At 48.9% G+C, this 24,390-nt stretch overlaps 1 protein-coding gene across 1 annotated transcript in view; it reads right to left on the bottom strand.

Annotated features, from left to right (window-relative positions):
* The window catches only part of GRIK4 (glutamate ionotropic receptor kainate type subunit 4), a 355,193-nt gene extending 338,414 nt beyond the window's left edge, over positions 1 to 16,779 (bottom strand). The window contains exons 1-2 of the mRNA XM_031652867.1: positions 8,113 to 16,779; positions 1,562 to 1,693 (exon numbers count right to left, since the gene is read on the bottom strand). Of these exons, the coding sequence (XP_031508727.1) occupies positions 1,562 to 1,643 (82 nt within the window). The 5' untranslated portion in view covers positions 1,644 to 1,693; positions 8,113 to 16,779. The remainder of the gene's footprint in view (positions 1 to 1,561; positions 1,694 to 8,112) is intronic.
* Positions 16,780 to 24,390: the final 7,611 nt, after the last annotated feature.

Here is a 24,390-nt window from a genome sequence, read left to right on the forward strand (position 1 = left end):
TAAACATCTTAAGGATATGAACCATTTTGCATTGCTGCTAAGCAGAATTGAATTAGGTTTTGAAGTTTCTGTAAAAATGAATGGAGAACTGGGAGGGAAAATTCTGCTTTTTAATTTCTTTTTTTTAAGCATGCAGAGCAGTGTGTCGAGGGCAGGGTGAGGGGGAGAACTGAGTCACCTGTCCACGTTTCTGATTCCAATCAGCTCCTCTGCATTTGCATGAAAAACTGTGCCCGCAAGGTAAAACGGAGCAGCTTACAGAGCTGCAGGCTGGGCTTCTGGCCTGTGACACCTGGCCTAGCCAGGTCTCGGTGGCTCGCCCACCTCTGCCCACACCATGGCCTCCTGACCACCACCAGCACACCGACCTGAATGCAGCTGGAGGAATTTGGGAGCTTTAAGTCAACTCCCTGAGATTCAGCATCATGCCATCTTTGCTCTAAGTCAGCCTCTAACGCTTTCAGGCTCCGACTTAAGATCTAGATTCCTGCCTTTACTCCCAACCCCACCCCTACCCCCATCTGCAGTGTGGGAAGAGGGGCCTCATGTGGTTATCCCTTGGGGTAACCTGCCTGGTATTTGAGTTCCTCTAGGGCTGTCACTTAACCCTACCCCTGGGGCTCTGCTGTTGGATGGGTCATCTTGTGGCCATCAACCTACCTTTCTGGGTTTGTCACTGCTGTGCTCCACCCACCTGTCCACACTAACCCCCATCCCTCCATGAACACATAGACACCCCCTATCCCCAATACCCCACATCTGTCCTAATTCCATGGGTTCTCTGTTGCTGAGCCATCAGATGACCATGCTGTGCCTGCCAGACTGAACTGTGTCCTTGTCCCTGTGGCTGGCTGTGTCCCCAGGACCCAGGACCTGGAGAGCCTCAACCTGCAGTTGACAAGGCTTGTTCAGTCCTGGCAGGGAGGAGGCACCCAACTTCCCAGGCCCACCCCTCCAGGGATGGGGTGCTGAGGGCTTGATGGAAGCCCACCTGCCCACACCTAGAGTAGGCGTCCCACAGCAACAAGGCAAGGGAGAGACTCACATGACCCTGCCCTCCCTCTCAGAGCCAGGCCACGGCAAGCAGATCCAATGTCAAGGGCCCTTCCAAGCAGCCAGGCCACCCCAGCAGACTCCTGGCTTCTTCCAAGTTGTGGACATAGCATGCTCTCCAGGAAGCCTTCTTGGACTGACCACAGGAAAGAAGGGACCTCTTCTCCCATCTCCAGCCCTAGATTTGGAATCCCCATGGCCATTCTCACCCTCCTTCTTCCCCAACAGCTGCCTCTTAACCGGCTAGGCTGAACCTACATTGACTGCACCAGGAAGTTATCAGCATCTTTATTCTAGTGGCCGGGGAGTCGGGAGGTTGACCAGATCTGAGTGGTCACCTGTCAGCTGCCTCCACCCCCACCACCTGCATCTCCACCCCAGCCACACTCAGGGAGGACACAGTGCACAGGCTGGGCGGCTTCCCCAGGTCCTGTGCAGCACTCTCTTGTCCCTTGTGGACACCTGGGATAGTGGATGGGGGCACTGCCCCGAGCCAGACCACACTTACCGATCCTCAAGGAGTGTGGGCTGCAGGCGACCATCACGAGCCACGCAGGAAGCAGCACCAAAGGCGCCGAGACGCGGGGCATCTTCTATGAATCCTCATGGAGCCCCCTGCTGGCCTGGGCATGACATAACTCTGCGAGAGAGGGGGTGGGGGGCACGTGAGTCCCAGGCTCCAGCTAGGCAGCTGCCCCACCATCCCAGTGACCCCCAGCTACCAGGGAAAGTCACGGAGCCAGAGAGGCCCCTTTGTCTTTCCTCCCTACACCCTGGGCTCAAAGAAGGCTCAGGTTCTAACTTCAGCCGACATGGGGCAGGTTGCTGTAACTGTGGTTGGATGATTCATGGCATGCCATTAGAAATGAAGAACCTCATCTGCTCTCAGCAAGGCACAGTGGCTCACGCCTGTAATCCCAGCACTTTGGGAGGCCAAGGCGGGTGGATCGCTTGAGGCCAGGAGTTCGAGACCAGCCTGGCCAACATGGCAAACCCCGTCTCTACTAAAAACACAAAAATTAGGTGGGAGGGGTGGCGCACGCCTGTAATCCCAGCTACTCGGGATGCTGAGGCACAGACTCGAACACAGGAGGCAGAGGTTGCAGTGAGCTGAGGTCGCGCTATTCGCCATTGCACTCCAGCCTGGCTGACAGAGCAAGCCTTTATCTCAAACAAACAAACAAAAACCTCATCTGCTCTTCAGGAATTGGAGCCATGGGTGAGCAGAAGAGGAAGGGATAGGAGAGATGGGAGGATTACTCCATTGCCCCAAATGCAGCACAGGCACTGCACACTGACGAGAGGTGTGAGAGGGAACTGGGTTCAAGACCAGCTCCTCTAATTGCCAATTGTGTGGCCTTCATGAGGGCCCCTCTGTGTCTCAGCTCAGTGTCCTCACATGTAAAAGTGGTATAACAACCCCTCCTGGTGCAGTTGAACTAAAGAAGAATCAACATAACATCGGAGAAGCCACCGTGCTCAGGGTCTGGCCTAAATGAGGTGCTACACAAAAGTCGGGTCCTCCCTGGCCCAGATGGGAGAGGTCCGTTCCCAGCAAATATGGAGGGCAGACACACACCTCCCAGGTTATCAGCTGCTTTCCACATCTGTTCTACTACCCCTGAAAACCAGCCCCACCCCCATCCTCTACCAATCCCTCTCCTCCTTCCTGAGGTGGGTGGGCCTCTGATGTCAAATCCAGAACCTTGCAGGGGCTGCCTCTCCCCAAGGCAGCCCATGCCTTGGCCCCCACTGAGACCCAGAGTCTGCCGATGACCAGCTCTGCTTGCTTCACTGGGGTAAGGGTGCGGTTGATGAGCACCTGGATATGCTAATCCCAGGTGCCTGGGTTGGGAGAGTAGCATTAACATGTTTCGACCCGGCGCGGTGGCTCACGCCTGTAATCCTAGCACTTTGGGAGGCCAAGATGGGCAGATCACGAAGTCAGGAGATGGAGACCATCTTGGCTAACACAGTGAAACCCCATCTCTACCAAAAATACAAAAAATTAGCTGGGCGTGGTGGCGGGCACCTGTAGTCCCAGCTATTCGGGAGGCTGAGGCAGGAGAATGGCATGAACCGGGGAGGTGGAGCTTGCAGTGGGCCAAGATCGTGCCACTGCACTGCAGCCTGGGCGACAGAGCAAGACTCCATCTCAAAAAAAAAAAAAAAGTTTTATCCTCCATCCCCTAGACAGACAATCCAATAGGAAAATGGGCAAAGGCTTGAACAGACACTTTACTAAAGAAGATATCCGAATGGCTTACAAACATTTGAAAAGGTGCTCGGCCTCATTAAGCATCAAGAAAATGAAATTTTAAACCACAATAATATAACCACTGTACACCCACCATAATGATTAAGAAAAAAAAAAGACAACAGTAAGTGTTAGAAAGGATGTGGAAAAACCGGAACTCATGCAGTGTTAGCAGGAGTGTAAATTGAAATAAGCACTTTGGAAAACTGGTCTACTAGAGCTTTACATCTAGCCTAATGACCCACTAACTCCATTCCTAGGTATGTATCAAGCAGAAATGCAGGTATATGATCACCAAAGACATGCATACATAGCAGCACTCTGGTGGTTTCCAGTTTTCCCAAACTGGAAACTACCCAAATGTCCAGCAGCATGATGGAGAAATATATTATATATGCACACAGTGGAATGTTATACAGAAATGAAAATGAATAATCAACAACTACATGCAACAGCATGGATGAGTGTCATAAATATAAGATTTAGCAAAAAAAGACTGGTACAAAAGATTACACATTCCAGAGACAGAATAATTCTGTCTATATAAAGTATAAAAATAGACCAAACCACTCTGTGCTGTTGGAAGTCCAGTTTCATGGTTAGGGTAGTGACTGGCAGGGGACATGAGGGGACTCACCGGTGCTGGTGATGTTCTCTGGTTTTCACACTGAGTGTTGGTTACAGAGCTGTGTTCACTTTATGAAAGCTCACTGAGCTATAAACTTATGATGTGTGCACTTTCCTTATGTGTGTTATGCCTCAGAAAAAAATTTTGTACAGAGACACCCCACCTCCCCCAGCATACTCAACATTTCATCTACACTCAGAGCCTTGTCACTTCCTGTGCATAGGGCATCCCTTCTGCCCAAAGAACACCCCTCTGCTCGCCCCTGCCATGGCCAGAATGGGGCCTCTCTGTGAGCCATCAGCACCCTGGCATGGCTCTGAGAGCAGCACTTTTCCTGCCACTGTTGTTGTCTTTATGCATCTACGCCTGGGATCAGTACGTGCTCCTTAAGGGAAAGGACTGTGTCCAAGTTCCTGTTGCATCCCCAGAGTCTATTTATACATAATAGGTGCATAGCACATATTTGTTCAATGAATGGAAGGAAGGCCTCAAGCAATCGCCTGCTAGGGGTAGACAGAGGAAGATAAAGAGTAAAGGATGGGAGTGAAGGCAACTCCGCTGTTGGCAAATCAGGCCCAGAATCTTTGTTCTTTAATTCATGGGTGTTGGTGCAGGGATAGATTAAAGCAAACACAGTCTCAGGAGAAGCTAGACATTCTTACTCATTATGGATAAAGATGATTATTCAATGATTTTATGTCTCCTTACTAGAATTTTAGCTCAATAGAGGTGGGGCAAGGACAGGAATCTTGTTTGGACTATATCCCCAGGGCCTAGAACAGTGCCTGGTATATTATACAGCCTTAATAAATATTTGTTGAGTGGATAAATGAATGAACAAGGAGAAAAAAACTGTAATAATCTGATTAGGCTATATAAAAGTACTACTAAATACAATCACTTACCTCAAATGCCTTCCATTTCTGCCTGATCAGCATGCTGCACCATAATTATTATGCAGACTGCTAAACAGGTGTCAGATTACCCTGTGTAAATTGTATCTGATGACAGAACTACACTCAGTTCAGTTCGTGCAGGCCTGAGGAACTGAGTGTAGCTGCTCACGGCCCCAAACACTGGTGGATCCTGGAAACTACTTTTTTTTTTTTTTTTTGAGATGGAGTCTTGCTCTGTCACTCAGGCTGGAGTACAGTGGCGCGATCTTGGCTCACTGCAACCTCCACCTCTCAGGTTCAAACAATTCTCCTGCCTCAGCCTCCCACATAGCTGGGATTACAGGTGCCCACCACCACGCCTGGCTAATTTTTTAGTGGAGATGGGACTTCACCATGATGACCAGGCTGGTCTTGAAGTCCTGATCTCAGGTGATCCACCCGCCTCAGCCTCCCAAAGTGCTGGGATTACAGGAGTGAGTCACCACGCCCAGCCGAGACTACATTTAAGCATGACAGTGGCTCAGGTCCTGGGCTGCTCTTGGGCCTCAGCTCTGTGACCCCCTAGACACAGTGATGAGAAATAATTTCCTCTTAAACCTTACAAGAATGAAAAGAGCCACCATGTTGCATGTCTGTAAGGCTCAGTGGCTTGCAAAATTCTTTGCACAGTCTTTATCATAGTTAATCCACAGAACAAGCTCTATTACAGATGAGGAAGCTGTGCCCAAGAAAAGATACGTGTCTAGCTGAAGGTCACACAACTGTCTGGAGGCAGAGCCAAGGCTAGACAGGTCTCTCACTCCACTAGCTTTTCTATCTTAACTGCTACAGAGCAGAAAGATGAAGCTTTTAGATTCTTCATCAAAAAAACACAAAGACATTTGGGGTCTTATTTTCAGCTTAACATTCAGATAAATCTAGTCTTAGGAACTAACAGTGCATCCCTCATTAACTGAAAATATTTTAATAATTCAGGGGCAAAAAAAGAAATTATCCTGAAGTTAGAGCACCAAGACGCTCTTTCCATGACCACTACCCTCCATGGGGGGTTTCTCCCCTGCCCATGGTGTATTCTCCCCCACCTGCCTGCATGCTGTGGCATTGACATCGACAGCTCAAGCCCAGAACACTATGACTGCACACCTGCCTCATGACATCTCCACCTGGGGATCCCACAGCACGTCACAAACACCTTGTCCTAAAGAGAAGGCGTAGTCTCCACCACGCCCGCCACCTGCTCCTCCTCCTACTTCTTCTTAGTAGGTTGCACCACAATCCACCAGTCACCCAAGCCAGAAGGCTGAGAGCCTAGATTTCTCTGTCCCCACACCCCCACATTTAATAAGTCCCCAGATCCTGACAGCGCTGCCTCCTAAATACCACACTTTTCTCTCCATCACCACCGGCTGTCCAAGTACAGACATTTGTCAGCAACAACCTGCATCTCTGCATTAGCATCTTCATTTGGGCCCCCATCCTCTAGTCTTTCTCTCTCCATTTGGTTCTCCATATAGCAGCCAGGGGCTTGTTACAGAAATACAAACTTGATAATGACACACTCCTGCACTAAAGTCTTGGGGAGCTCTCCATTGCACAGCAGATCAGGGCAATCCCCTCACTCTAATAGATAAACCCTCCCATGATCTGGCCCTGCTCACCTGTCCCTACCCTGTACCCTATGGCACCTGATGCCCCAGCAGAGCCAAAGCCCCACTCCCCAAAAGTTGTGTGCTTTCACTGTACCCTCTGCCCGCTGCAGGCACTTCTGCTTGGAATGCAGTCCCATCCCCTGATGGACTGCAAGCTGTGTTTTCCAGGTTCAGCTCACTGCCTCCCCTTGAGGCTTCTGTGATCCCCTCCCCATCTGCTGCCACCATACCCTAACACACCTCACTGGGACATACATCCTACCTATGACAACGATGCTGTCTGGACAGCACCAAGTACCCAGCACCCTATCTGACACATAGTAGGTGCTCCAATAATATTGGCTGAATGAAATGAACAGATGGGGTCAATATGAAATAAATTCCCAGTTTGGTGTGTGCATTTTGTATATGCACCATAATTAAAACAAACAAGCTAAGCAGACATAATGCCGCAGATGCAGGCAAAGGGGAATCACGATAATATATGCTGAGAAGGGGAGGGAAGCAAATGTGTACTGCCCTCTGATTCTGTGCCTGGGGCTTGGTCTGGCTGCCACAGGTAAGAACACGGGGTTGAGTCCTACACTGCCATGTACTAGCTGCACACCTTGGGCAAGTCAGCTAACATCTCTAAACCTTGACTTCTTCATTTGTAATACGGGGATGATAATAGTTCCCTCGTGGAATTGCTATAAGGATTGCATAAGATGCCGTGCACTGCTGCTCAGAGTAAGCACTCAATAATAAATACTGGCTAGGCGTGGTGGCTCACACCTGTAATCCCAGCACTTTGGGAGGCCAAGGCGGGTGGATCACGTGAGGTCAGGAGTTTGAGACCAGCCTGGCCAACATGGTGAAACCCTGTCTCTGCTAAAAATACAAAAATTAGCCAGGTGTGGTGGCAGGTGCCTGTAATCCCAGCTACTCGGGAGGCTGAGGCAGGAGAATCGCTTGAATCAGGAGGCAGAGGTTGCAGTGGGCAGAGATCGTGCCACTGCACTCCAGCCTGGGTGACAGAGCAAGATCTGTCTCAAATAATAACAATAATAATAATAATAATAATAATAATGATAATAATAAATACTAACTCTTCGCAACCATGTACTCACCCTGTAAGATGGCATTGCATCTCCATTTCACAAATGAGGAAGCTGAGGTTCAGAAAGGCTCAGTAACTTATCCAAGCTCATGCAACAAAAACAGCAATGCTGGGTTCAAATTGAAGTATGTGTCTAATCATATGCAATCACAAATCCTAGGCCCCTGCTTTGACTACAGTTGAATTCAGCAGTGTTGGCAGAATTTAGGTTGAAAGCAGGTATGTCAGTACAGCTTCCAACCTCAGAGGGCCTCTGACAGTCCCCACCTAGACAGAGTTGGGCCTCAATCCCATATTTTAGGTAGTCTGGAAGACAGAGAGTTCAAAAACAGAAATTCCCATCTATTTGAGACTCCTGCTCTCAACACCCGACAAGAGCCTTGCTGATCCTGAGTGCAGAGGGAAGGCCCAGACTGGACAGAAGCTGGGCTCGGTCTGGCTCTGGGCCTTACAATGAATGCTCATGAGCAGTTGCCCCCCTCAAAGCCTGCCTTTTCCTCCGCCAGTAACATGGGAATGGCAGTGCCTACCTCCGGGGTGATAAGCGCCAGGAGAGCAGGGAGCAATTCGGGCTTTTCCACCTGCGTCCTCAGTGCCTAGCACAGGCTGGCACATAGTAGGCACTCAGAAAGTATCTGTTGGAATAATAAAAGAGTCCAATCAGAGAACGTATGTGGAAACACTCTGTCAACTGCAAAGCATTTACATGTGAGTAGTATTTGGTGCCACTGAAGATGAGGAATTTACAATCTAGGTACTATTTCTCTACCCACGCAGGCTCTCCTCCTCTGACCCTCCAGCCTTCGCTGTCCGCCGCTCATGGGGCACCATTTAATCACATGCTGTCCCCTAAGGGCCTCAAAGATGCACTGTGAGCACCGCACTCAGAGCTGAGGCTTCCAAGTTCTCACCTCTGCTTAACCATTTACCTGCCTGGGATGTGTCCTTACCTTAACACCAAAAATCAGGTGTCTCCACTTTTCCCAGAAGGGGAAACTCATTTCCAGTTTTTTACAATTGCGAGACTGAATCCATTTCCTCAAGCTAGAAGATCCTCTAACATCTCTCTCAATGGAAAGAGACTGGCCCCCTGGTTCCATGCTTGTATTTTGCATACAAGCCCCATATGGCAGGGGCTTTAACACGCTTATTCACTTTCAGCACCTTGGACAGCGCCTGGCAAGCAGCAGCCTACACATACTGTCAAATGCATGCATGCATGCATGCATGCATGAATGAATGAATGAATGGCTATTTCACTTTGCATTTTTTAAAGCAGGGGAACATCTCTTTGGGGCATGTACCACCTGCCACACCTGCTATTATGTCTATACTGACTAGAAGTTTAATAAATGTTTGCTGTTTCATGAGCAGCAGCCAGTTCATAAGCACAGACAGGCACCACCTGCAGACAGCTCACGGTATTCTGGCTGTGCACATGCTGTCTGGACTCCATCGGCCCAGTTGTGCAAATAGCTTCTCCTCTCCTGACTTGTCAGCAGTCCCTCTGCTCGTGTCTCTCATCCTCACAGGGCTACTACATCATTAATTGTGATTTTCCGAGGTGGGCCAGAGAGGAGGCTGACAGCCACCAGTCGGTGTGGGGTGGAAGGGAGGGTAGAGGGAATCAGAGGGGCAGCCAGATTAATGACAAGTGTTTTCCCCACTGTGGGCAACAAGATCTTGATTACTCTTCCTGATGCTCCAGGCTCCTCAAAAAATGGATGTGAGCTTCTCTGCTGTCCTGACTCTCCCCTGGCTGGGAGAAACTCCAAGCTGTAGCCAGCAGCCTAGATGGAGTGTGCAGGGGTAGGGGGTGGCCATGACAGGGGAGTGAGTCTGCTTCAGCCTCTGTGGCCTCCTTGAGGGAGAATCAACCCTTGTGGCCTAATGCAGTTGGGCAGCACTTTCTAGGTATCCTCTCTCCCTGACAACAAACAGGGAGATGCCAGGATGCAAGACTGTTCCAGGAATCAGGAACCTGGGTGCTCACCAGCTCTGGGAGTCAACTCTCTGAGCTGCAGTCTCTCATTCTGTAAAATGAGGGAATTAGACTAGATGATCTCTAAGGTTCTTAGAAGCTCTGGGAATTCTGCAGTTGTAAGAACTGAACTCTATGATAATATAATCTTTATTGAATATTTACTATATGCAAAGTACTACTTCAGACTCATTTACTCCTCAGGAGAAGCCTGCGAAGCAGATACTGTCATCCTAACTGCCGTACTCCCCACCTGCAGACCTGGAACTGAGGTTGTGTAACTTGCCAAGGTCACTCAGCAGGGAAATGGAGGAACTGGGCGTTGGCTCCAGGAACTTGTTCTCACCCATCACTCACTACACCCACCTTCTCTGCATGTCCCAGAACCCAGTACGCAGTTGGCACTTGAGGAAATGTAGGAATGTGATTGTGACGATCATAATGATGCTGGAGAACAAATCAAGTTAAATGCAAGCAGATCACCTGCACATCTTGCTGAATAAGGGGGCTGGCAACAGAAGAATGCATCTGGGAGTAACCTTTAGCCAAAAGATCAGCCCAGGTGTCCTTGGCCTTTAGGAATTCCCATAAGGAGATGCTCCCAGGAGTCTGTGATGAGTTAGGACACGGCAGGTTAGCCAGGGGAATGAGCATTCACGCTGGGAGCTGGACCTGGTCTGACTCATCTAAATAAACTGAAGAGCAGCGGCGGCACTGACCACCCAGCCCGGGTCCGACTTGTGGGGAGGACGTTCCCTGGGCACTACAACTGTGGGTACATGGTAGAAACCTGGCCACAGGACTAGAGACAGTCATGCCAAATGCTCAGGCACCAAGGAGCAAGAGGAATGAGGAATTACAAGTCTTGTTTCCTCTCTACATTTCACACAGATTTCAGACCCCTAATGCACCTCTAAACAATGGCCCCTCCCCAGAGACATGATAAGATATCCCTGGCTTCCAATTGCAGTTGTCACTACGTATCCTTGAGCTGGCAGCTTAACCTCTGAGAACTTTATTTCCACAACTGTAAAACTGCAGACAATGGCTCCCTGGAAAGGTTGCTTCAAGAGACCTCAGGTATAATGCAGTTAGTAAATGGGAACTGCCTTTCATCTCTCCACCCCATTCAGTGCTTCCTTCCAGGCCTTGTACACTCTGATGGCATCCTCATCTTTCCCCAATAAGATGGCCTCCCGTGCCTGCTTGCTGGAATTAATCCACAGCCCTCTGATCTGCAAAGTGCAGGTCCAGATCAACCCCATCCCCAAAGCTTTCCCTGAAGAGGTCAGTCCATCTGGCAGAGGAGAAAAATCAGCAGATTGCAAGTAGAGAGCTGTGTGACCTTGGACCCATCACATAACCTCTTGGGGCTTCCATTTCCTCTGCTGTAAGGTGGGAAATGACATTTGTACCATCTTCCTTACAGGGTTGCTAATAGGATTCAATGAGATCATGGATGTAGAATCACTTTGCCAATGAGTAAAGTGCTTTTGCGGCCAAAGGATCTATGTTGTTCCCATACCCAAGACTGGTCAAAGCACATAAACACACTTAATGGCACTACACATTTATACTTTATTCAGTGAATACTACTGAGTGTCTACTGCGTGGCAGGTAATTTTTCAGGTCCTGGGATACATACATTCTCTGCCTTCCTAGAGCTTACAGTCTGGGATATTAAGAAACACTCATCAGATAGTCAGGTATCTTGATGCCATAATTACAGACTGTGAAGGAAATGAACAGGAGGGTTCAGTGCAGCAGGGAGGGAGGACTTCCCTGAGGGTGAAATGTTTGACTTGAGTTAGCCAGGTCCTGGGAGGGAGGATGCGAACAGCAGGGAAGAGGCCAGGATGGAGAAAACGACATGTGAGGAGGGCAGAGGCCTAGGACGGGACATGGCACAGTGGGTTTCAGAAATCACAGGGAGTCTGCTGAACCCACAAAGCTAGAGCTCCTTTTCTGCATACCTGCTGTGTGGATTTCCAGTCTCCCTCATTAGCTGTGGCGTCCGTAAGGACAAAAGCCTGTCCCCTCTCCCTCTACACCCCTTGGTCTAGGATAAGGCTCTGCATTGAGGGCCGATTTTCTCCATGAACCTTGAACTGGACTCAGCATCCTTCACAGAAAAGGCAAGGAGCCCACAGCTCCCACCTCCTGTACACTGAAAGGGAGGTGGGCAGAGGTGAGAGGACGAAGAGCTCATTGCCAGCCATGGGAGGTGGAAGGTGAGGCCCACAGAGCTGGATGGGACGGGCAGGACTGGCTCTGAATGGTGACAAATATCCCTGGCATTTATCTGAGGCCACCAGGCTGGGCCCTGGGGGACATGCGCTCCTGGCCAAGACCACATGAGCCAAGGCTTTGAAACAAAACAGCTCAGTTCGGAAGCCGTCTGTAGCATACTTAGAGCAGAGAGACCTTGCAGAAGGGGTGCCCACAGAGGAATCAGGTGAGCAGGAGAGAAGACCAACTTGGAGGGAAGAATTTTTAAGGACAGCATTTTAATCACCTCCAGATAAATATAACCCTCTCTCCTCTGCAAGGCATCTCTCTGGGTGTTTGGAAGGAGATGAGCAGTTCTGCAGATGACTGTCTGTGCATTGGAGTGAGGGTGTGTGTGCTGCAACCTTCCCTAAGGAGGACTGAGAAGAGCTGGGCTTCTCAGCCTGGAGAAGAGGGTGGGATGGGTGGCAGCTGTGTAATGAGCCATGCAGGCAGAATGCCACCATCTGAAGCCAGCGAGGGCTATGCTGGACTCCCAGGTGATGGTACCCAGGTCAAAGCCAGAGGAAAGCACAAGAACTGCTGTTCGTGACAAAGAGGAAGTCCTGAGGCTGAGAGCTGCTGGGCACAGACACAGAGCTCCGGTCCCTTGTCCTGGATCCAGCATGCCCAAGTGGAGACCCCATTACATCTGTCCTGTCCACGGTCACTTCTGGTGCACATCAGCGCTTTTTGCTGTCTTATCCACCAACGTCAGAAAGTAGGCCCTATTTTTTTCCTTCAGTCTTAGCCAGAGCAGGTGAGAAAGGAGCTATCCCTGGATGCATGCATTCCTTGGAGAAACCCAGAACTAGCCCACCTCAGCCCTCCCAGGGGTGTGGGGCAGAGGGCAGCAGAGCTAGATAGGTCCACAGCAATGTGAGCGGCGTCCTGCTGAAGGTTCAGAGAGAGACCTATGCTACTAGAGTCATCCAAACTCAGAAGAGTCTCTCAGAATTGCCTAAGGGCACATGCAGGGCCCAGCCACCCCTCCCCTTCCATCAGCCCAGTTAGCACTGACTCCCATCCACTGGGGGCAAGGCCCTGGCACCAGGCTCCCTCGGGGGCCAAGGGAGGAGAAACTGGCTGCTGGCTGGCTGCCCCCAGAGAGGGGATATAGGACTCCAGTCAGAGTAGGAGGGAGACTTGCTTTTCATTCTCAAGTGTTCTCTATTGTTTGCATTTTTAACTGAGAGGTTAGACTTGGGTTTTTTTTTCACTTAAAAAGTCTGGTTAATAATTCAAAACACAATAAAGAATCCTGACTCTCTCAATACCTAGCTCCAAGACCTGGGCCTGTTCCTTAACCCCCCTGAGCCCGGATCCCCTCCTCTGCAGAGTGAGGCTAATACACCTATGCCCAAGTTCAAGTGTTAGTGAATGCTGGGCCTGCCTAGGTCTCTGGTGGCCTCTCTGGAACATTCCTCCGCAGCCTATGCTCTGGCTGCCCAGAGCAAAGCTGGAGCTCACCGCTAACCCTGGGAGTTCACCCCAAGACCTGCACTTCTCCAACCAGGATCACCTCTTCTACAGCTAGTATTCACCCGAGTCTACCTATAGCCATGATTCTCACCTCAAAGACCCCTGGCTCTGGTTCTTGGCTGGATCTCAGGCCCTCCCTCGGGGAAGGAGGAACTCTGGGAAATTACTAAGTTCAGTCTCCTAAGGGGGCCAGGCATGCAGAGGACACCCCATCCAGAGGCTGCCCTGGGCATCTGTATTTGACACAGGTTACAGAAGAGAGCCTGTCTAGGGCCCATCAGCTTCCCTCTGCCAGTGGCCTAGAGATGCCACAGAAACCACAGGCAAAGCCAGGCTCATCTCTGGGCCCTGGGTTAGAAGTCCAGAGGCTGAAGACTTGGCCCCCTCCCTTCTATAGTCACAGAGCAGCCTTGAGGAAATCCTCAACCTCCCTAGCTAAGCAAGTGGGTCATCCTTGCTCTCAACAGGGATGGGACTTCAGTGAGGGGGCACATACATCCGAGAACCCAGCTCTGGCGGCCAGAAGGGAGAGAAAGGCTGCGGGTACTGTACCTCCTCCAAGGGGCTGCCACACGAGCAGATCTCACAGCTCTATGGCACTGCGCCAGCGTACCCACATGCTCAGGGCCCACCCAGCTCCACGCTGGGCACTGGCGGCCACGGGGACCCTCGGGGTGGTGCCTTCCCTCAAGAAGCTCCCTGGAGAAGTATGATGTCCTGGTGTGAAGAGTAAAACAGGTTGCGAGAACTCAGGATGCCCAGCCACAGTGAAGCCGCTTTCACAAGTCAGGGTGGCCTCTGTCACAAAACAAGGAACAGCGCTGGAAGGCAGGCAGAAAAATATCCCTGGACCCCGGCAGTTGCAGCAAGAATCTTGGAAGATGTGAGCCACACGCTGAGCCCCGAGGCATGTGCTGGGTGCGGGGAGACCTTCCAGGTAAGTGCCGGGGAAAGAAAGCAAGGGCTGTCCAAAGGATGGTGACAAAACCAAATGTGGCAGGAGCCCATTGTGTCTGAGGGGCCCAGAGATGGGTAAATACTGCAGTCAGATTCTGGAAGGCCTCAAATGCCATGGTTAAGGAGTTTGGGACTTATCCTCCAGGCAACAAATAGCCATTAAAAGTTTCTGGGCAAGAGAGTGCCAGGACCAGAGCTGTGCTCTCAAAAAATCCATGAGACCAAGGTGTGCCCGATGGCCTGGAGAAGTTGACAGACACCTAGCAACATGTGGGGGGATGTGAATGTGGGGAAAACTGACCCTGAAGCGAACTGGGCTGATTCCACTTGAACAGCAGAGCACAAACATTTTCCCACAAACTGGAAAAGAAAATGTCCAAGCAGCTGCACATTGGGTAGGAGCGTATGGTGGTTCTCCAAGGCAAGCAGAGCCCTGGCGGGTCTAGAGCCAGTCTCCGTAGGATGTGGGACATCAGACACACTGACGAGTCTGGATCCACCCATCCCCAAATGTTAGACTCTAATGGGAGTGTCTTTGTAGTAAAGGGTCTGGACTTGGAGTCAGAAGGCCTGTGTTCAAACCCGGTTTTGCCACTTGTTCCCTGGGTAACTGTGGTCAGATCCTTGAATCTCTCTGTGCCTTACTTTCCCATAAAATAGGAGACATACTATCTGCCTTGCCTACTTCACTAGGCTGTTCAATGATCAGGGATGTTACACGTGAAAAATGGTTTGATAACACGCAGTGAGAATTAAGGAAGGTTTTTTCCTAAATCAGACCCTTGTGGTTGGTCAGTTCCTAGCATTCTTCTTCCAATGCGCCCCACCAATTCACCCCCCATCCTATGTTCTAGGATATGTCTGACTCCCTATCTCTCAGATTTATTGAACAGATGAATGATTTATCTTTGTTTTCTTCAAAGCACCTGGGACAATGTTTTCCACCTAGTTGGAGCTCAATGAGTGTATGATTGATTAATTAATAAAAGTGAACCTACAGAGGATGTTTTAATCCTACTCATCTTCCCCCTACTCAGTGACTCATCTTAATATCAATGCTAGCAAAAAAAAATAATTAGGATGGCAAGAGGGAGATGTCCCCCCACTCCCTCCATTCACAAAACTTCACAAAACTCCCAGAAGGAGGCAGTACAAGGCAGTGGTTATCAGCACAAGCTCTGCATCGTTTTAAACAGAGCTCCCAGGGCCTGGGTACTGCTTACCTACCAGTCATGTGACTTGGGACAAGTGATTAACCTCTAGAAACCTCAGTTTCCCCATTCATAAAGCGGAGAAAATGCTAGACATTCCTAAGGTTGCTGTCAAAGATTAGCTGCGATCTTAGCAGTATGTCTGCAAATAGCAAGTGCTCAATGCTTGACAGCTGTTATTGTGATTATTGCTATTATTGTCCAAAGCCAAATCACCATGATTTGGGGAGACTGGTACTTGGGTATAGATTTTCCATTAGCGTGGATGATTGTGAGTGCTCTGTGACAGCCAATGGATTAAGCCTCTCAAATGCCTTAATCTGGAGAATCAGTTGGACCCCCAAAGCCAACTAACATCCCTGCTATGGAATGGCATCTGGGGCTGGGGGCACGGAATGGATCAGTCGCCCTTATGGTGCTAACCCAGCGTTAATGGTGCACGTGAATTACAAACAAGGCCCACCTGCTGTGCTCAGCAACAAAACCCGGCAGGAGGGTAATTGCCCAGAACTTGAGCGCAGGGGGACACAGCGGGCATGGAACACATTAACCACAGGGAAGAGCAACTTCCCAATGCTTTCGTTTTCCAGCCGACCCAAGGAGAAGCCAGCAGGCAAGGGAACGTGAAGGCGGAGCCAGATAGGGAACTCTCAGGAACCACAGAAGAAAGGTGCTTCCAGACCACAGATGGCTGCCCAGCCCAGCCGCTCAACAGATCTGAGAGCAAGTGGTGATCACCTACGCCAACCATGCACAGGGACACAGGTGCTCCCCGTGTCCGCATGAATGCAAAGGATTTCTGGCACTGAAGTCCCATCCGGGTGGTCCAACCACAGGAAGGCAGCCTCCTTGATATTAAGCCCCCGACATGAGTGATGAGGAGTAGACGACAGGCTCACCAAGGTCAGTGTAGGCAGTGGTGGCATGGAGGCCATCCAAGTGTTCATTCATTTGTTCATCTACACACTCAACATGCATTCCACATGCTGTGGCATATGAAACGAAAACTAATATGACACAAGACATTCTTTCCAGGGGCTGACTGTGTTAGGGGAGGCGGGCACAGACATTAGTCACCCAGCACAGGCTGGGAACCCGCGGTCACACAGTCAAGGAACAGGGCCCAGGCTGAGAGCTCTCAGCACTGCCAAGGCACGGTCAGAAGGCGCTTTGCAGAGAAACAGATCCTCACACTGGTATTGAAGGACAGACACACACAGACACAGAGACACATACACACCATACATACACATGCACACACTATACATCATATATGCATATACATATCACACATCCACACATCCACATATACAAGGCATACCATACATATATACGTACATACACATGTACATCATTGATGCATGTACATATATGTAGACCCATACATACATGCATCCTCAGGTTTTAGGCACCTAAGAAGGAAGCATAAGGACCAAAGCTCTCATATCTCCACCAAGTTCTTTTTTTTTTTTTTTTTTTTGAGATGGAGTCTCGTTCTGTTGCCCAGGCTGGAGTGCAGTGGTGTGATCTTGGCTCACTGCAAGCTCCGCCTCCTGGGTTCACGCCATTCTCCTGCCTCGGCCTCCCCACTAGCTAGGACTACAGGTGCCTGCCACCACACCCGGCTAATTTTCTGTATTTTTAGTAGAGACGGGGTTTCACCATGCTAGCCAGGATGGTCTCGATCTCCTGACCTCGTGATCCACCCGTCTCGGCCTCCCAAAGTGCTGGGATTACAGGCGTGAGCCACTGTGCCCAGCCATCTCCACCAAGTTCTTAACATGCTCTAAGACCAAAAGGAAAAGGACAAATTCAAGTACAAGGCAGAGAACAATCCTTGTCTTTGATCATCCTCACTGTCTATTGCAGGCAAGGAAGGGCAACCCCTTCACCTTCTCCCCTTCTACTGGAAGGTTCACTGATGACCTGAGCGGTGACTTCACAGCCTTGGACTTTCCTCCTGGCCTGGCTGCAAGAACATCCTTCCTCCTCCTCCTGAGACATCAGGCCACGGAAAGAGGCAGCGATATCCCAGGCAGCCTCCGGAGCAACTGGCATAGGTATTCCTTCTGGAAGGCTGGGTTCCAATCCCAGCTTCCTCACTTACTAACTGTGACCAAGACATTAACCTCTGAGCCTCGGCTGCCTTGTCTGTAAAACAGGAATAATAACAGTACCTACCTCACGGGGCTATTTGCAGTTTCAAATGAGAAATAGTTGACTGTTATTATAGTGAGTTATATTTATTGACTATTTATGCAAATAGTTAATACAGTGGCTGGCACATAGTTATCAATAAATATAACTCACAATGGTACCACATTCCCACTGCCTAGAAGCAAACAGCTCTACTGTTTCTGATCCGCAAATTTAATCTAGCAAAGAGCATTTTCCTCACTGCTCTTTCATTCATTCAACAAGGATTTAACTGAGCACTTAATGTATGCGAGGCAAAAGATCTTGTAAAAAACACAGTATCCTCAGTATCCTTGTCCTTGAAACATTTATGAAATAATTTTAAAAAACCCTGTGTCACAGAACTGTACACACATACACACAATCACACACACACTTTCTCTCTCTCTCTCTCTCACACACACACACACAGACCCTCTCCCCTGAAAACTTGTCATCTATATATAAAGTACTATTGTCTGTATTGTTAGACTTGATAATTACTAAAGCGTAAGCAGTAGGCAGCTCAGGGACTATTATACTCTATTTTCTGTAAGAGGAAACTGAGGTTCAGAGAAAATAAATACCTTGCCCAAAGACCAGGGGAAGGGATTCACTGGAACTAACATTATTAGGCACCCCAGCTGCAACATGCATTGAGTTAGCTGCTTCCACACGGTCACTTCATCAAATCCCACAACAACCCTAAGAGGCACGGGTCAGAGCTCTCCTTCAAAGAAGAAGAGCCGGAAACTCAGAGCGGTTAAGTAATTTGCCAAGGATCACAAAGCTAATGAGCGATGAGCCAAGTAGCAAACAGTATTATCAGACTCAGTCCTGCCAGCTCCTCCCACAGGACCAGGCTAGATTTAATAAGTGGCACTGTTCAGACAAGTCATAGGCTATTCAGCTGCAGGTCCAGCAGGCTGCAGGCTAACCCCCAATATCAGTGGTGGGCCTACTAAGCTCCAGGCATTGCGCTCTGACAGATACCCTGATGGGCAGAGTCCACAGGTAACGCTGGGTCCCACAGTGCCTCAGGTACACTCTGCACATTCCTACCTCGGGGCCTGTGCTTGAGCTCTGCCCTGGAACTAGAACACATTCCTCCAAAGAGCAGACATACTCCCTCACCCTCTTCCAGGCCTTGACTCCAATCTCTAACTCTCAGGGGGCTTTCATCCTTGCTACCCTGCTTTATTTTTTCTTTTTTCCATAGCACTTATCCCCTTGTAGCTTATTATATAATTTACTTATATGTCTTCTTTTTTTTTTTTTTTTTTTTGAGATGGAGTCTCGCTCTGTCGCCCAGGCTGGAGTGCAGTGGCTGGATCTCAGCTCACTGCAAGCTCCGCCTCCCGGGTTCACGTCATTCTCCTGCCTCAGCCTCCCGAGTAGCTGGGACTACAGGCGCCCGCCACCTCGCCCAGTAATTTTTTGTATTTTTTTTTTTTTAGTAGAGATGGGGTTTCACCGGGTTAGCCAGGATGGTCTCGATCTCCTGACCTGGTGATCCGCCTGTCTCAGCCTCTCAAACTGCTGGGATTACAGGCGTGAGCCACCGCGCCCAGCCTTATTTCTTATTTATATGGGTTTTCCCTCTATATGCTTGCTCAAGAGTCCGCAAGCTCCTAGAGAGCAGAGATTTTGTTTGCTTTGCTCTTTATGGGTCCCAAACACCTAGAACAACGCCTGCCGTATATAGTAGGTGCTCAGTAAATGTGCTGAATGAATATGGGAAACATTTGAGCAGTCATGGTGTTAAGATTAAACACTCCCAGTGCAGGTGGAGGCTGGGTATATTCTGGGAGGGGGCCATGGCGGCCAGGCATCTCCTGTTTCTACTGGGGGAAGTGCAGCCTCAGAAGCACGTAGATTTAATGCCTCTCTATTGAATATCATAATAATTCAGAGACAGAGGCAGCATGAGAAGCTTCCTATTTGCAATATTCTGACAGCAAACAGATGAGGTGAGGAGGAGGACAACAGAATTTCAAGGAGTTCTCATCCTGGACACAAGGAGAACCCAAGGCCGCTGCTGGCTGTGGCTGAGCCCTGCGGAAGGCAGGATGCCAGGCTGTGCTTCCCAGCACATCCTGAAGAGACAGGAGCGTCAAGGAGAGGGAGAAGATGGGGCCTCACAGCCTGGAAAGTCAAGAGAGATGAGAAGAGTGAAGCCTTGGTTCAGAAGACAGGTCCCAGGACCTCACAACTGGAAGGGAGCTTGGGGACTGCCTAGTATATATTCCTTACTTCACAGATACAGAAAAAAAAGAAAAGAAAAAAAAAGAAAAGGTCCAGAGAGGGAAAATGACTTTACTAAGGTCCAGAGTTTGTCCCAGAACAGGTTCCAATACCCGCATCTCCCAGCTGCTCTGTCAACGTTCTTTTCGTGATAGTACTGGCTCAGTGACCCGTTTTGCTTTGTCTTCTTCCTTACAGATGGAGGTCTTACTCCATCTTGCCCAGAGTGGAGGGCAAGTGGCATGATCATGGCTCACTGTAGCCTTGACCTCCTGGGCTCAAGCCATCCTCCCACCTCAGCCTCCTGTATAGCTAGGACCACAGACACACACCACCACACCGGGCTAATAACTTTTTAAAACACTGTCTTCCATAACTCAGCATTGTATTCCGTACTGGGGACATAGCCGTGTGCAAGACAGATAATGTGTGTTGGGAAAAACACACAGGTAGCCATCAAATCCCAATATAAAGTGGACGGTGTGATCAGAGAGGATGTGTTTCCTGGTTGCCATGGGAACACCGGGACAGAGCGCCCAAACCAGGCTTGGGAAGCGGGGGTGGTCAGAGAAGACTCCTCAGAAGAAAGAACATTTGAGACCCAAACAATGTTGGAATCAGCCAAAGCATCAGAAGTGTTCGAAATAGAGCAAATCCATCTTGAAGAGGAGCTGGGTAAAATGAGGCTGAGACCTACTGGGCTGCATTCCCAGGCAGTTAGGCATTCTAACTCACAAAATGAGACAGGAAGTCAACACAAGATACAGGTCACAAAGACCTTGCTGATAAAACAGGATGCCGTAAACAAGCTGGCCAAAACCCACCAAAACCAAGATGGCAACAAAAGTGACCTCCGGTCATCCTCACTTCTCATTATATGCCTATTATAATGCATTAGCATGTTAGAAGACACTCCCATCAGCGCCATAACAGTATTCAAATGCCATGGCAACATCAGGAAGTTACCCTATATGGTCTAAAAGGGGAGGAACCCTCAGTTCCGGGAACTGCCCACCCCTTTCCCAGAAAACTCATGAATAATCCACCCCTTGCTTAGCATATAATCAAGAAACAACTATAAATACACTCAGCCATGTGGGCTGCACTGCCTATGGAGTAGCCAAGCTTTATTCCTTTAGTTTTTTTTTTTTTTTAACCTTTACAGTTCAATTTACTATATAGAAATCACTTGGGTTTTATATTTTCAGTTAACTTTTGAACCGAGATTACAATATTATAACAAAAAAAAAAATCTTTACACTAATTCAGGACTTTTTAGCATATCAAATTGAAATACATAGATTCAAATTTCAGATTTATGACAAACAGTCTTCAAATACAATACAGACATTTCTTAAAGTAACCATATCATTCACATGTGATATCTGCAACTCTGAGGTATTTCTAATAGAACAGCTCTCCTGCAGATATGGCAAAGTGAATATGCCACGAAGTTCAAAGCCTGTATAGTCAAGCCACGGACTCAAAGTTGCACCATCTTTAAAAAGATTTGGCATTTCTGGGCTGGGCGCAGAGGCTCATACCTGTAATCCCAGCACTTGGGGAGGCCGAGGTGGGCAGACTGCCTGAGGTCAGGAGTTTGAGACCAGTCTGGCAAACACAGTGAAACCCCATCTCTACTAAAAATACCAAAAAAAAAAAATTAGCCAGGCGTGCTGGCATGTGCCTGTAATCTCAGCTACTCGGGAGGCTGAGGCAGGGGAACTGCTTGAACCAGAGAGGTGGAGGTTGCAGTGAGCCGAGATCACGCCACGGCACGCCAGCCTGGGTGACAGAGTGAGACTCCATCACAAAAAAAAAAAACGGTTTAGCATTTTTGGACCACAACAATGCACAACATGTAAAGAAGGTAGGAAACAGTTCCCCCTCCTTGCTATGGTTAAAAGAAAGTTACATGGTAGCTTGAATTTTGCATAAAACCCCATATTATACCTTGGAAAAGTGCAAGGGCAATTTGATGGTGACGGATTGGGGTCCTATACTTTTTTAAATTAATAGAACCCATGAAATTCAAATGGGCATTAATTAAATCAAAAAATATTAAGTACCTACTGATTTAAGAGATTTAAATTTATTAGAGATTCATAATCCATTTCTTCCCACCTTGAAATCAAGGTGTAAAAACCAGCTATTAAGTACATTCCAAACGCCTCCTATGTAGTACAAGCAGAATTTTCTGTCCATTGGCACCAAAGTGAAGTCACACTTCCTCTTGGGAGACACAAATTCCACACCTGAACATAGAGTAAGTTGGGAAGAAATGACCCGTTACTACTGTTGTGATTCTGAGATCTAGGATTGCTAGATTACCAGCAGTAAACAAGCAAATTCCCGGCAACAAGTGGTATTCCTTTAATTTCTTAATAAACTTGCTTTCACGCTACTCTGTGGACTTGCCCCAAGTTCTTTCTTGCATGAGGTCCAAGAATCGTCTCTTGGGGTCCAAATCAAGACCCCTTTCTGGCAACAAATGGGAAGCAGAAGGGTGGGAGGAGGATGAGCCCATATCTGGAGGGGACAGGAGACAGGGATCTTTCCTGATCCAAAGGCAGCAAGGGATGCTACCCTTGGGGAACAGGATCCGGGTCAAAGATGGCTCCACAGCAGCCACGCTAGGAAGTCTGGATTGTATTCTAGGGGTACCACAGAGTCACTGAAAGTTTTACGTAAAGGAGTGACATAACCAGAATTTCTTATGGAAAGATCACTCTGACTACAATCTGAAAAGAGTTTTAGAGGGGTTAAGTCTGGAGTCTGGGACATCTATTGGGTGGACACTGAAGAGGTCCTGGAGACAGATAAGGGCGACGTGAGGAAGGTAGAAGTGGTAGAGGAAGAGACGTTTGCATTTGCGAGCATTTTAGGAGGTAGAATTGACAGGACCTGGGGATCAGATGTGGGTCATGGAGAAATGAAAAAGCAAGGATGCCTTCCAGGCTTCCAGACTACGCACCTGCCTAGAGGATGGAGCCACTTCCTGAGACAGGAGCCGACCCCAAGAGGAGAGACTGCAGGACAGGGGGATGACTTCTCCAGGAGATTAGAGGAAGGAAAAGGCAGGAAGCAAGGGATGGTGAGCCCAGGGTGCCAAGAGCACCTGTGCTGTATGTGTAGTGAGATGAAGAGCACAAAAGCAGGCCTCGGGGATTTTCCCATCAGAGCTCAGATGGTTCCAGGATAAGCTCCAAGTTAACCTTTCCACCTCTGTCCATGGCGCCCCTGATACAGCTGAATCATAGGACAAGCTTGTGCTTTGTAGGCTTTGACCACTGGCCAGACACCGACCTCTACTTTTTTTTTTTTTTTGAAATGGAGTTTCACTCTTGTTGCCCAGGCTGGAGTGCAATGGTGCAATCTCAGCTCACTGCAACCTCTGCTTCACGGGTTCAGGTGATTTTCCTGCCTCAGCCTCCCGAGTAGCTGGGATTACAGGCGCCCACCATGATGCCCAGCTAATTTTTTGTATTTCTAGTAGAGATGGGGTTTCACAATGCTGGCCAGACTGGTTTTGAACTCTTGACCTCAGGTGATCAGCCCACCTTGATGTCCCAAAGTGCTGGGATTACAGGCGTGATCAGGTGTGGGATTATCGCTCTCGGCCTGACCCCTGCTCTTGTAAGGTCAAGGGCCACCTTGGATAGAAATGATTTTAAGGCACAGAAAAAACAGTTCTAATCCCTGAAAACGCCAGGCCCTTGCTCACCATGCCACTTTAGAAGGTATCACTGGGCCAGGCTCATGCCTGTAATCCCAGTACTTTGGGAAGCTGAGGCGGGCAGATCACGAGCTCAGGAGATCGAGACTATCCTGGCTAACACAGTGAAACCCCATCTCCACTAAAAATACAAAAAAGTAGCTGGGCATCGTGGCGGGTGCCTGTAGTCCCAGCTACTGGGGAGGCTGAGGCAGAAGAATGGCATGAACCAGGGAGGTAGAGCTTGCAGTGAGCCAAGATCGTGCCACTGTACTCCAGCCTGGGCAACAGAGTGAGACTCTGTCTCAAAAAAAAAAAAAAGAAGAAGAAGAAGAAGAAATCACTAACAGGTAGCAGAGCATGAGAATAAACAGCATGAACTCTGAGGACAAATTCCAGCTCCACCACCAACCAGCTTGTGATCTTATGCAGGTTACTTAACCTCTCTGTGCTTTGTTTCCCGCATTTGGAAAATGGGGATACTAATTTGTATCTCCAAAGAGGTAGTAACTCTACCTCTCTGTAGAGTTTTAAGAGTTTTAAGTGAGTCAGTATTTGTCAAAGAGCTTAGAAGAGTGCCTGGCACATAGTAAGTGCTATATAACCGTTAAATAAGTAATAAAACATGAGTGGTGTGGTGGCTCACACCTGTAATCCTAGCACTCTGGGAGGCCAAGGCGGGCTGATCACCTGAGGTCAGGAGCTCGAGACCAGCTTGGCCAATGTGGCAAAATCCCATCTCTACTAAAAATACAAAAATTAGCTAGGTGTGGTG

This window comes from Papio anubis, chromosome 12, assembly GCF_008728515.1.
Source record: "Papio anubis isolate 15944 chromosome 12, Panubis1.0, whole genome shotgun sequence".
NCBI classification, from domain to species: Eukaryota; Metazoa; Chordata; class Mammalia; order Primates; family Cercopithecidae; genus Papio; species Papio anubis.